The sequence below is a fragment of the Octopus sinensis genome, unplaced genomic scaffold, assembly GCF_006345805.1.
Source record: "Octopus sinensis unplaced genomic scaffold, ASM634580v1 Contig13032, whole genome shotgun sequence".
NCBI classification, from domain to species: Eukaryota; Metazoa; Mollusca; class Cephalopoda; order Octopoda; family Octopodidae; genus Octopus; species Octopus sinensis.
The window spans coordinates 60,242-75,071 of NW_021832836.1; the positions used below are offsets into that span (position 1 = coordinate 60,242).

Below are 14,830 nucleotides of genomic sequence, written 5' to 3' on the forward strand. Positions count from 1 at the left end.
GATATATATATAGATAGATACATACATGCCCACACACATATGTATGTATGTATATATATATACACAATCACACACACACACATATATATATATATATACATATATATACATGTATGTATATATGGTAGATGGATGGCTGAGGATGTAGAGCATTGAACAAACATACCTAGTGGTATGTGGTATTTTGTTTACAATCCTTTGTTTTAAGGTGAAATCCTACCTGGTTCATTCTTCCAAGGCAGCAGTAAGTAGCAAGGGAGTGGGGCATTAACATAACCCAGTATATTACTGGTGGTGGCGTTCATGCCCCCCTCCCCAAATAATGGTCACATTCCAATGACTAAAACAGTAACTAATCGGTTGACTATATTCTCTTTCTGTGTGTTTGTTCTCCGACACATCAAAAGGTATTTACCATCTATTTCCGCACCCTTGCTATCCCTGTACTACTTGGAAATACCGAGAGGTCTTTCAATTAGAACTGTCTGTGTATTTTATCAACATCAACATCTATTTTGTTCAATTAATCCTTTTAAATACAATTTGCTTCAAGTAATTAACTACAAAATAGAATATTTATCACCCTTAGCAAGTCCTCTCCCACCTCTCTCTCTTATATATATATATATATATATAAAAAATGTGTTTCGTCATTAGACTGTGGCCAGGCTGGGGCACACACACATGTGTGTGATGGGCTTCTTTCCGTTTCCATCTGCCAAATCCACTCACAAGTCTTTGGTCAGAATAAAGCTATAGTAGAAGACACTTGCTCAGAATGCCTCATAGTGGGACTGAACTTGGAGCCATGTGGTTGGGAAGCAAGCTTCTTACCACACTGCAATATGTATGTCGTTATGTTGAGTTGTAATAAAACAGCTTAACATTAAAATGGAGAATTACTCAGGACATTTTATGGACCACATATATATAATTAGTTTTATAAGAAGAGAGGCTGAAGTTTTGGTCTGCTAGCTCTTGTTGGATTCACAGGTCAGCAAACTTAAACATCAAAGACACTGTCACTCCCTTTTAAATTTTATAAATACCTGTCTGTACCTATAGATTGACATGGTTTATTATTATCACAATCATCATCATTATTGAGTGAGAGAGCAGTGCATCAAAGTGACACTGGGGTACAAATATACAAAGTCCAATATACTCATCGTGACTGCTCGTCTGATAAGAGTACACCATGCTCTTGTATCACAACCACATGAGTGCAACATGGTGATCTCATATCAGGATAAACAGCGCTTGACTCTGCAGGTGAGGGCCCAGTTAGAATTTTCTTTAGGTCAAGTAGCCCATCCCACTCAAAAGGAATCTGAAGAAGGGTTGTTTAAGGATGCTGAATAAAACACCCATATTTCCAGAGGTGAATTATCCAAACCCCCAAAAATTCCTCTCGACACATGGCTATGATGTCCCACCACTGTTTCCACTCATGATGAGAGATGCACATATCATCAGCCACCAAGGGACATGCTCAACTGGTTATGGTCAAACAAATCTGTGGTAGTGAGCAGAATATTTGCTGTAGCCCATCTTTTATACCCAGACAAAACAATGTACATGATAACACTTCCAATCAGTTAAGATCAGAAACCATGAGAGCCACTGCCTGGTACCACATCAGTATTATTATCATTATTATTATTATTTAGCCCTTTTGGAAGAATTTACGACAAAAAAAAAATAAATAAAATAAATAACTTGGATTTCAACTTAGAAAATATAGGAAAGTAACTAAATACCACAATTTTCATTGTCTGTTGCTCTACTGGTTCTGCTTTCCACCACTTTGATGACTAGCATCATCAATCTTACAAGTCTTATTTTTCCTTGGTTCCAAATGTTGTTGTGCTCTCTCACTTGCAATGGCTTCAGATTCTAGCAGTGAGAGAGAGAGAGAGAAAAAAAACCCCCATCTCCAAAACCAAACTTCTGTCTTCTTTACAAGTCCTAGCTGTATACATACATGCATGCATACTATATTTTTCTGTATCTGTATAGTATGTAATGTATACACATACTTCTGTGTGTATATATGGCATTCCACTGGTTGCAACGATGAGGGTTCCAGTTGTTCCAACCAATAGAACAGCCTGCTCTTGAGATTAATGTGCAAGTGGCTGAGCGCTCCACAGACAAACGTACCCTTAATGTAGTTCACAGGGAGATTCAGTAAGACATAGAATGTGACAAGGCCTCCCTCCGCCCCTTTGAATTATAGGTACTACTTATTTCGGTCAGCTGAGTGGAGTGGTGCAATGGGAAATAAAGTGTCTTGCTCAAGGACACAATGTGCTGCCGGGAATCGAACTCACAACCTTATGATTGAGAGCCGAATACCCTAAACACTAAGCCACGCATACACACACGCACACACACAAACATATACAAATACATATATAAATACATACATTATATATACACATACATAAACATGCAATAAATGAAACCAAAGACCTAGTCTTCAGCAAGAAGACAAAACTAACAATAAATAATATATAATTCTTGCTGGTAATGGAGTGACTGCAAGCAAGGCATTTGGGCCTCCACACCACATAGATCAATAGATTGATCTAAGGCATACATAAATGATGATGATGATGATGGTGGTGGTGGTGGTAGTAGTGTTGATAGGGTTGCTGGTCGTTTTTAATCAACTGGACAACTTCACTTGTTAAGATAATAACTAAGTGGCTGAGTACTCCAGAGACGCATACTTTTGATGTTAGCTCAGGCTGAACTAGCATGGACAAGGCTGGACCTGATATATTACTGGTACAATCCGTCTGAAACACATGCTAAATAATAGTTTAAAGAGAAGGAACCAGTAAATGTGTGTCTATATGCACGTGTACATTTGTGTCTGAGTGTGCATGTACATATTTATGTATACACATGTGTGTGTATGTGTTTGCATATATATAAGTGTGTGTGAGTGTGTTATATATATATATATATATATATATATATATATATATATAATATATATATATATATATATATATAATATAAATATACACACACACATAAAATTGAAGTGTACAGTATCACATATTCATTGTGGTTGATCTTACCAATCAGTCTCGTACTAAGGTCTCTAAGGGTTGTTAGATAACAGCCTGTTTATGTAACCATGCGCTCTTCAGTGAGGGCATTTATGGAAGTATATAAGAAGAGCACTAGGTTACATAATTGGTCTTTCATCTAACACAGCATGGTAAGATTAGTGGTAATGGATATATAATATTGTACATGTTTGATTAATATATCCACTCTATTGACAAATACACAAGCGCATATTATTTTTTTGGTTCATTGATTACACACACATGCACACATATGACAGCCATGTGCTTGGAACTCAGAATACCAAGGATTTTGAATAAAACTGTTTTGATCTATACACGTAACTCCTAACAAATGTGTTGAGTACCTTCTTTCATTTGTCTACTCACTCGTGTGTGTTTGTGTATATATATATATGTGTGTGTGTGTGTGTGAATGAATGAATGTGTTAAGAAGGAAAATCGTACTCAATATCCATAGTAGAGTTTGTATATTTTATTACAGGCTAAGGCTCCTTGAATCAGGGTGGAATGTAGGTGGGATGGGACCTGAAATGTTAGGGTTTTGAAGTGTCGGGCTGGAGATCTACATGGAGATCAAGTGCGTGTGTGTGTATGTATGCACGCATGATGTGTGTGTGTGTGTTGAATGACAGAGCAAAGTGTAATTTTTGTTTTCTTCTCGACTCCTTATTTTAAACCAAACAGAGGTTGGTTACCCTAAAGGAGCAGATATAGTAGTAGTAGTAGTAAAAAGAAGTGATTGTCAGATGATGGGTCATCTTTTCCTTCTTCCTCCTCCTACTACTACTACGTTCACAATATGAAAGAGCACCGTTAAGATTGATGATTGTGATGATGATGATGGTGGTGGTGGTGGAGTGCAGACAATAAGAAAATAGTTGTAGAGATGATTCCAGCAAGAACTGAAGACAGACACAGAGTTTTGAAAATTTAAGAAAAGGCCAAAAAAAAAAAGTGGGGGGGGGGTGATAGGGCATACAAGAACAGTCGGACAAAGCGGAAGGCTCTGACATTAAATCCTTTCATAGGCGGACGGACCTCGGCAACATCGGAAAGTGTAGGAACAGCCATCCTGGAATAAAGAAAATACAGAGAAGGAGATGAGTATTGAGAGAGAAAGAGAGAGACAGAGAAAAAGACAAAATAGAAGGGAACAAATGAGAATGGGAGAGAAAGAGAGAGAACACACACATCCAGACAGACACCCAACAACTTACGTGAGAAGTAAATTAGAAAAAAACAGTCAAATCAGAAGTAATAGATGGCGTTGGGGGGAAGGGAGGGGGTTAAACAAAGAGGCAGACGGGTGGGACAGAGGGGTGGTGTTCGTTAACCCCACCCTTGCTCCGCAACTAAATTTGGGGCAGTAAAGCTTTCTTCTATGGTTTTACCGGGTTCAGTCATTGGATTGCGGCCATGCTGGAGCACGACCTTGAAGGGTTTAAGTCAAACAGTACTTGGAAAAGTGACTTCATTTACTAATATACACTTACTAATCCTTTTCTTTTTCTTTTACTCATTTCAGACTGTGGCAATGCTGGAGCACTGCCTTAAAGTGGTTTTGTGGAACAAAACAACCCCAGGACTTATCTTTTTTTTTTCCAAGCCTAGTACTTATTCTATCAGTCTCTTGCCAAACTGCTAATTTATGGGGATGCAAACACACCAACACTGGTTGTCAAGTGATGATGAGGCGACAAATACAGACATGCATGCACACACATAGATATATACAAATTATTTATATAAATATATATATTTGAAAGAATGAGTGAAGATGGCTTTTTTGAGAGGATAATTTTTATTTTCATCTAACACTATTACTAAGATTAAAATAAAAATTATCCCATCTCTACTCATTCATTGAAATGTATAATACTATTCCAAGAGCTTTCTCTTTATTATTCTATGATTATATATATATATATATATAATCATTAAAATGATTATATCAGTGGCTAGCATATAAAAAATGACCATATCGGTAAAATTAATATATACATGTATACAATGCATTTCTTTCAGTCTCACAAGGCTTTAAAAAAACAGAATACATGTTGGAAGTTGATTCGTTCAGCTAAACCTGTCAAAGCAGTGCTCCAGCAAGGCCAGTCTGATGATTAAAACAAGTCAAAGCTAAAAAGGGATAAAATACAAGAATATTGTTACTTACCTTAACCAAAAGTGGGAAATCACTCCAAAATGTGTAGTGAGGGATAATCTCGACACCTTGAGCCCCGAGATAAAAATGCTTGAATGCAAATCCAGCAAGCAGATAGATTATGAAGGCAAGAAGGAAACTGAAACAGTAGAAAAAAAAACCAAAAATAAAAAAACCTTAACTTCAGTTGCTTTCATACAAATCCAGCCCAGCATCTATGAAAAACTATTTTAACCCTTTCGTTACCAACCTGGCTGAAACTGGCTCTGGCTCTGTAGTACAAATGTCTTGCTTTCATAAGTTCTAAATTAAAATCTTCCACCAAACCTTAGTCACAATTTAAGTTCTTAACACTAGCTTCATGATAACTAATTTATTTTACTAACTTCTTTGTTATATTTAAAGTAATTGAAAGAAACACAGAGTATCTCAAAATAAAGGTTTTCCATAAGCAACCTTGCCCGGACTTGTGCCATGGAGGGTAACTTTCTAGGTGCAATCCCATGGTCATTCTTGACTGAAGGGGGTCACCCTATATGTAAATTTATATCACTGACTCCTCAGTATATCATGGTTTCTGCAGCCAATAGGTATTTATATTTGCTAATTATTTCTGTGGTGAAATAAATACTTTCATGTCTAAAAATTATAAAAATACAGTAGAGTACTGGAATGTATAACACATTAATTATAATATATTAAAAGAAAATATATAGTGTACCGTAGATGAGTAAACAAAGAATCACATATACTCAAGGGAAAACTAAACTTGGGAGGCGAGTGTGTGGTGTTGTTTTGCATTTATAATAAAATAATTACAGTAGAACCTTGCTGTACGAGTACCCCATTGTACGAGTAATTTGCTGTATGAGCTGAGACTTGTGTGAATTTTTGTCTTAAAGTAAGAGCAGAAATCTGCAATATGAGTAGCCGAATCATTCTATCTTTAAGGCAATTCAGTTAATAAAACCAGTCTGCATATTTCTTTTGCATTCTCTTTTTTATAATTGCCATTTTACATGTAACTACATCTTTTCTGTTTTAAAACCCATGAAAAATTATTTTTGAGAGGTTTTGGGGGGCTGGAATGGATTAATTATATTTTAGTTAATTTCAATGGGGAAAATTGATTTGCAGAATGAGTAAATCATAAGACGAACTTGGTCATGGAACAAATTAAACTCATAGTGCAAGGTATATACAAATTATATATAAAAAAAAAAATATACAGTACAGTACTGTTTCTACTTTGCAAATTTTCACCTGCCGCGGGGGATTTTGGAGCGCAAAACCTGTGATAGTTGAGGGATTATTGTATACACAATATACATACCTTTGTCTTGTAGAACGTTTTGTTTAGTACATGGGTCCATTATTAGACAGTTCCACAGTAAAACTAAGTTTTCCTCAGACGAAATTGCAAGCCACTTGCTAAACCCTGCTCTTTTCTGTAAAAACGGGCCACTCAACATTACACTAACCCTTCCCACAATACCAGCAACAACTGCTCTTTAGGGGTGCTTTTATCAGAGTTTACTTTGTTGCAGACACTCAAAACCAGATATATATGGCTTCTTGTCCTCCAGTCTGCTTTTCTTGAAGACATTGGCATGGAGATGTTCTGTCACTGAATGTCAGATGGGGAGCAGAGTCAGCAAAGGCCTCATGCTACTGCTTCTTATCCTTCAACACACACACACACATGTATATGTCTTTTATCTTTTGTTTCAGTTCTTAGACTGCAGACAAACTGGGGGCACTGTCTTGAAGAAATTTTGTTTTTTAGTTGAATGTATCAAGCCCAGGACTTCATTTTTTAAAGCCTGGTACTTATTCTACCAATATCATTTGCTGAATTGCTACGTTAAAAAAACATAAACACAAATACAAAGATGCATACACTATATATACACACACATATATATATATATATATATATATATATATATATATATATATATATATATATACACACACACACGCACAAAAAGGGCAGACATTGTCTCACAAGAAGTTGTGTAGGCAAAAGTATTAGTAGATGTGGTTGGATTGACCTGAAAATTTGCACACTTATGTTAAAAGTGCTGGGGAGTTTTCTCAATTGAAAGGCATGGCCTCTAGGGCAAAATCCTTCATCTTTAAAATGTAGCCCAAGTAGACCCATATGAAATTGGGTTATGAGAGCCCACTTCGGTCATGACTAACCATGGGATTGCACCTAGAAAGTCACCTCCCAGACACAAGTCCGGGCAAGTTTGTTTATGGAAGACCAGCAGTCACTCATGCATACCAGCCTCCCCTCTCCACACCACTGATGTTATCCAAGGGAAAGGCAAAGGCAGATACAGCTTGGCACCTGTGACGTCGCAACTCATTTCTACAGCTGAGTGAACTGGAGCAACGTGAAACAAAGTGTCTTGCTCAAGAACACAACACGCAGCTCGGTCCGGGATTCGAACTCACAACTTCACAATCATAAGCTCGATGCTCTAACCACTGAGCCATGCACCTTCACAATCGGGTTATATATATACATTACACAACAGGCTTTCAGTTTCTGTCTACCAAATCCACTCACAAGGTTTTCATTGGTCTGCTGATACTTGCCCAAGGAGTCACACAGTAAGACTGAACCTAGAACCATATGGTTGGGAACTAAGCTTTTACTACACAGTTATATTTATATATGCTTGTTTTGATATTATGCTGAGTTATAACAAAAACAATTTTACATTAAATTGAAGAATTATTGAATGCTTTTTTGCAGAATAAATGTTTGCTATACTTTTACAAGATGAAAGTTGACAGTAACTTCAAAGTTTCAACCTACCAGCCATTGTTGGATTGTCTGCACACAACATAAAACACAAAGTATAAATTGATTAAAAAAAAAAAGACTATAAAAGTGGGTTCCACTTACAGAATGAGGAGTATTGAACCTGTACTTAGGGTGTGGTGGACTGGTTTACAGGCATATGGGGTGAGAAGATGAAATTTCTAGAAAGATTTAGGAAAAGAAAGGAAAAAAAATCAGTAAAAATGAAAAAAAAAAAAAATGTAGTTTGTAAGGAAAAAAAAGAGAAATACAGAAAATGAAATATGTTCATTCACTAGCAGTATAGCCCGACTTTGCTCGGTATTAAGTTAGGATTATTAAGCTCTTTATTTCAAAGCAAACTAAGTAACATCGATGTCAAATTTGAGTGAAATCCGTTGAAATTGGTAAACTTTTGGCTGAAATTTTGCAGACAATTTGATTGGGAAATCCCATAAGGAATCGTTTATTGATTTTTTCCATTCATCGATTGATTTTTTTTTTTTTCGTTTTTGGAGAACTTAAAGCATTCAAAGATCCCATGAATCCTAAGTAATGCTGGCATCAAGTTTGAACAAAATACATCAAAATTGGTATTGATTTTTTTCACCCCAAATAGGACTTAACCGAACATTGCTGATTCAAAAGCATCTATATTTATACTTTAAAGCTGGTTTTCATACTCAACCCAGTTCTGCAAAATCAGTGTCGCGACAGGAGCGCATGGGTTGGGAGTTTGATTGGCAGAGGTGATCAGGTTGCATATGCCAACCCTTTTGAAAACATCACCCCCATCATGTAACTTCACTTTGCCCATGGGTTGAGAACCCTTCCAGCAAGGAAAATAGAATGCCCAAAAGGGCCCCCGATCCTCTGTGTGAGAAGCGGTTATGTTCAGATCACAACTAAGTATATATATATATATATATATATATGGGCAACACACACACACACAAACATATACATACATACACCTATTGCATACATGTTTTTGCATGCCTTTGCCCTTGCTACTGTACCACCACCACCACCACCTCCTACCTGAGTAATACCATCAATTGAAGCAAATTTGGCACCCGGAAATGTAACAGGAATAAAGAAACCACAGAGATGTGAGAGTCATATCTCTCCCACACAGATGTGAGAGTCATATCTCTCCTTTCGAAACATTGTTTACAAAATAATAGCTGATTGTTTGCGAAGGAGCATGTCTACAGTCAACATGTAGGTCTTTTGCTCTGGTAACCTCTGCTCTCTCCTATGTTCAAGCACAACCAACTATATATCGCTATGAGTAGAGCAACGGATTCAGCTAATTTGGAAATTAGTTGTGGGGAAACGGAGAATATCGTTTATATTGTGTATGTGTGTGTATATATAGAATGGGCTTCCAGCCATAGAAACCATACTAAACTCATGCTGAAGGCTGGCACAGCCCTGCAGCTTACTGGATCCTGCCAAACCGTCCAACCCATGCCAGCATGGAAAACAGACATTAAATGATAATGAGGAGGATGATATGACGGATGTATTTCAGTTTCTGCCAACAAGATCAACTCTCAAGGCTTTGGTTGGTCTGAAGCTATTATCAGAAGACGCTTGCCCAATGTGCCATAGAGTAGGATTGAAACCACGACCACAAGGATTCGAAGAAAGATCCCTCACCAAACAGATTCTTGTCTGATGAGAATGTCTGTTGCTGGTAGAAATCATTGCCACCGTTAGCACTTGGACAGATATATTTGCATCGCATGTCTAAATCTGTTTCTGGTGACTGTTTAACCCTCTTTTGAGATCAATTAATGATCTAAATTAAAACTGCCATCAAAATTTATGTTAATTAATGTTACAAACATTAGCTTAATAAGAACTTAGATATTTTGCTAATTTCTTAATTATTTTCAAAATTAATTAAAACAAACTTAATGCATTTTTTTCAGCAGAAATATGGTAACAAAAAGGTAAAGATCTCACAAACTTGTTACTGAACAAGTGGTGGTGGGGAGGAGGAGAGAAGAGAAAAAGAAAAAGGAGAAAAGGGTGAGAGATATTTAGAAAGAGAAGTGATAGACAGACAGACAAACAACCGTCTAGAAATTTCAATAAATTAAGAAAAAATAAACCAAGTACCATCACTTACATAAGTAACAGAAACAAGGCTGCGAGCCATTTCTTTCAAAAAAAATGTCTGCGTTTTGTGACAGAGCATGTGGACGTCAGAAATCCTGAAAAAAAATATAAATAAATAAATAAATGAACGGATCCTAAAAAATGTCATGTTAAGGGACTGGATCAATGACTCCTTGATCAGAAGTTCAAACCTTGAGCAAGTCAGTTTTGATAAAAAAATATTTTGCTACTTCAAACAAATTGAACTGCTTATAAGATTGTTCTCCTTTTTCTTGTGACCTGGCTGTTTTGTTTGTGTGTTACACCAAGGAAGGTAATAATTTGAATAGAGAATTATATATATATATATATATATATATATATATATATATATATATTAAGAGAGAGAGAGAAAGAAAGAAGGGGAGACGAAGAGAATGAAAATAGTGGATTTGAGAGAGATAAAAAAAAAACACAGGAGAAACAGAGAAAGGGAGGTCTATATTATTCTGAATTAGTGCAGGAGTGGCTGTGTGGTAAGTAGCTTGCTTACCAAACACATGGTTCAAGGTCCAGTCCTACTGCGTGGCACCTTGGGCAAGTGTCTTCTACTATAGCTTCGGGTCGACCTAAGCGTTGTGAGTGGATTTGGTAGACAAACTGAAAGAAGCCCATCGTATATATAGATATATATGTATGTATGTATGTATGTGTGTCTGTCCCCCCAACATCGCTTGACAACCGATGATGGTGTGTTTACATCCCCATCACTTAGCTATTCGGCAAAAGAGACAGATAGAATAAGTACTAGGCTTACAAAGAATAAGTCCTGGGGTCGATGTCTTCAACTAAAGGCGGTGCTCCAGCATGGCCGCAGTCAAATGACTGAAACAAGTAAAAGAGTCTGTTCAAATCAAAGGCACAAACCTTAGTTAGCAAAGAAGTGTGGATATTACACTTTTATCGGCTATGTATTCCAGAGCAAAGGCTATGGCCATGCTGGGACACTCATTATTATTATTATTAAGTTGGTGAGCTGGCAGAATCATTAGCATGCTGAGCAAAGTACTTAGTATTTCATCCATCTTTACATTCTGAGTTCAAATTCCGACAAGATTGATTTTGTCTTTCATCCTTTTGGGGTTGATAAAGTAAGTACCAGTTGAATAATGGGGTCAATGTAATTGACTCATCCTCCCCCACCAAACTGTTGCCCTTGTGACCATTATTATTATTATTAGTGTTTTGCTACTAGGTTTAAATGCTTATTGGTATTATGAGAGTAGGCAGATACATTCATTGACAAAAGGGAAAGTAGATATTCAAATATGCTTGATTTACACTGGGATTTTCACAGGCCCTACTAGTTTATATTAACCCTGTCATGTCGTATTCCCAAATACCCACTAAAATGATAATGAACAACAAACATAGAGAAAGATAAAAGACTAAAAATTAAACCACCAATCACATTGCAGCTTTGTGCATGCCCTTCCATAGCTGTTGCTTACTTTTGTCTTTAATTGAAAAAACAAAACAAAACAATTTTGCAATGAAAAGAGCATGTGATGAACCCAGCACTTTGTCTTGTAAATGAGCAAGACCTAGACTCTTTGGAAGTTGAGGAAATTATTGAGGATATCCTTCGGACAAAAAGTTTATTTATGCTGGCAATGAGAATGACTCAAACAATCAAAATGGTGAAAATGATGAGGAAAGAAGCGACTTGCATGAATATGGTATTTGAAAAATAAGCTGATTATTGTTATTCTCCTGAATATTTTTGTGATTCCATCCATTAGTTTGCCTGCAATTGTTACTCCTGAGTTGTCTATGCAACTGTTACTTTGTTTGCCTAATAAATATGGTAATTAAGAGAAAGGCCTATTATTGTTATTCTCTTGAATTTTTTTGTGATTCTATCCATTAGTTTACCTGCAGTCAGTACTCTTGAGTTGTGTATGCAACTGTCTATTTTTTTGCTTTTTGCTCAAGAGCCCAGGTGGGGAGTAAAGTTAGACACAAGTCTGAGAGGCCAAGTATTCCACAAACATTTGTAATCTTTACCATAATTCTAGTTCAAAGTCACTGGCTGGCTTTTCAAACTGCAAGTGTGACCAGTCTCGCATGTGTCTGAGTACTCCACAGCCAGTCATTTACAGGACATGTTTATTAGGCTGAAACCTACAGAATTTTCCCCTTTCCCTAATATGAGCCCATGGATAAAGGGAAATGACATTTGCTGAAACTGGTGCATGATGTGATTGACTCAGAGATCTCAGATTGCAAACTGTAAACTCCTTGATCATTAGGTCACACTTGTGCCCCACATAATACAACACTGAGTAGTCCAGAAACAGGCAAGAGCAAAACCTCCAACTTGCAATGAGATAGGTGTTATTTCAGAATGTCCTTCTCCCAGAAAGAAGTCTAAACAAAGACTAAGAGACTCTCACTCCCAGTTGTTGGGCAGCCATCGACTCTACTGAGTTCATCCATCCTTTGATGGGTTTTGTTTTCCATTCTGTTGGTTGTTCAACAAAAATCATCCTTCTTTCCAAGGATGCTTACTAGGGTTGCCAGTTCAGTCACCAATGGCCTGACCATACCACAGGCCATACTGGGTTGCATGTTACCAGTAGCACTAAGAGTGACATGCATTCTAGGGAGTAACAAGTTCAAAAGAAGCTCTGTCTGGCCACTTAGAATAAAAACACTCAAAGATAAGTCTGAGAGCGAATAATATATCTAATCAATTATCATTAGTCAGACAAAATATATTTTTTTTCATGAAACTAAACAAAAATTATGGCCTGTAGAGAGAATCTTTATGAGTTGGTAGAAACAGCAACCACACATCTCTCAAACCACATAACTAAACAAGAAAAAAGAATTAAATATTGTTATAATCCTAGATGTATTTATGACAAAAAAAAAAAAGATGGACTGAATTGGTCATGACTAGATTTTCTTAGATCATAAGCAAGTTTGATTAAAGATGACTTGGCAGGTTAAACAAGTTATCTAAAACAACACAAACCAATATATAATTTTATTTGTGCAGCAGCAGCACCACCACCGCCAATACTTTAATACTTACCTAGTTATGTTTTTAATAGTTCCATTGACATTAGTTATGTTACTGTAGTGGTAGTGTATATAGATGCCGCCTTCATCATTTGTATCCCCTTTAAACGCTGCAGTAGTCTGCTCTCCTAGAATCTGGCAGTCATCAGTTGACAGGCTAAGCTGACAAAAGAAAGCAGAAAGTCAAAGCAGTTTGAAATTTTCAATCAAATAATAGGAAAAGAAAAGGTGAGATAGTCATCGCTGGAATGCCTTAGAACATAGGTCTGTCTGCTTGATCATAGATATGAGCTGGGTTTAACAGTAACCTTGTCCATGACAAACAATCACAACCACCATCATTAACACTTCTCCTCTCATCTCTAACATTCCCCCTCACCGCTAACACTGTGACACCCCCTCACCTCTAACATGCCCCTTCGCCACTAACACTGTGATCCCCTCACCTCTAACATGCCCCCTCGCAACTAACACTGTGACCCACTCACCTCTAACATGCCCCTTCGCCACTAACACTGTGATCCCCTCACCTCTAACATGCCCCCTCGCAACTAACACTGTGACCCACTCACCTCTAACATGCCCCTTCGCCACTAACACTGTGATCCCCTCACCTCTAACATGCCCCCTCGCAACTAACACTGTGACCCACTCACCTGTAACATGCCCCTTCGCCACTAACACTGTGATCCCCTCACCTCTAACATACCCCCTCGCAACTAACACTGTGACACCCCACTCACCTCTAACATGCCCCTTCGCCACTAACACTGTGATCCCCTCACCCCTAACATGCCCCCTCGCAACTAACACTGTGATCCCTTCACCCTGGTACACGGACACTGTGAGGAAGCTTGTTAAATATGTGTATGTAAACATATGTTGGGTGCAGGCATGGCTGTGTGAGAAGAAACTTGCTCCCAACCACAAAGTACTGGGTTCAGTCCCACTGTGTAGCACCTTGGGCAAGTGTCTTCTGCTATTATCTTGTGCCGACCAAAACCATGTGAGTGGATATGGTAGATGGAAACTGAAAAAAGCCCATCACACATACACATGTGTGTGTGTGTCACCCACCACCGCTTGATGTGTTGGTGTGTTTTATGTTCCTGTAACTTATAAGTTCAGCAAGAGACCAATAGAATAAGTACCAGGCTTTAAAAAAATATGTCCTGGGGTTGCTTTGTTTGACTGAGAAACACTTCAAGGCAGTGCTCCACCATGGCTGCAGTCAAATGACTGAAACAAGATATATATATATATATATGTATATATATATATATTATATATATATACACACACGATGGGTTTCTTTCAGTTTCTGTCTAACAAATCCACTCACAAAGCTTTGGTCGGCCCAAGGCTATAGTATGGTTGCTGTTTCTACCAAGGTGCCACGCAGTGGGACTGAACCCGGAACCATGTGGTTGGCAAGCAAGCTACTTACCACACAGCTACTCATTTATATATACATACATATATATATGTATATATATATATATATATATATATATATATATAGAGAGAGAGAGAGAGAGAGAGAGAGGGAGA

The 14,830-nt window shown here is 37.5% G+C and overlaps 1 protein-coding gene across 1 annotated transcript; it reads right to left on the reverse strand.

The window, feature by feature from the left end:
* Positions 1-3,559: 3,559 nt before the first annotated feature.
* On the reverse strand, positions 3,560-13,944 carry LOC115229551 (cation-dependent mannose-6-phosphate receptor-like). The gene is made up of 6 exons (XM_029799885.2): positions 13,936-13,944; positions 13,293-13,441; positions 10,224-10,308; positions 8,189-8,265; positions 5,281-5,407; positions 3,560-4,179 (listed from the first exon to the last, which is right to left on the reverse strand). The coding sequence occupies exons 1-6, from the start codon at positions 13,942-13,944 to the stop codon at positions 4,120-4,122; spliced, it is 507 nt and encodes a 168-aa protein (XP_029655745.1). The 3' UTR covers positions 3,560-4,119.
* Between the last annotated feature and the right edge of the window lie 886 nt (positions 13,945-14,830).

What these genes read in the sequence shown, in the direction of transcription:
- LOC115229551 (XM_029799885.2), bottom strand. An exon ending in GCCTTGTTTCTGTTACTTAT is followed by an intron (nt 8,266 to 10,223) that starts GTAAGTGATGGT and finishes AAATCTTTCTAG; the next exon opens with AAATTTCATCTTCTCACCCC. An exon ending in GGTTCAATACTCCTCATTCT is followed by an intron (nt 5,408 to 8,188) that starts GTAAGTGGAACC and finishes CTACTGTTTCAG; the next exon opens with TTTCCTTCTTGCCTTCATAA.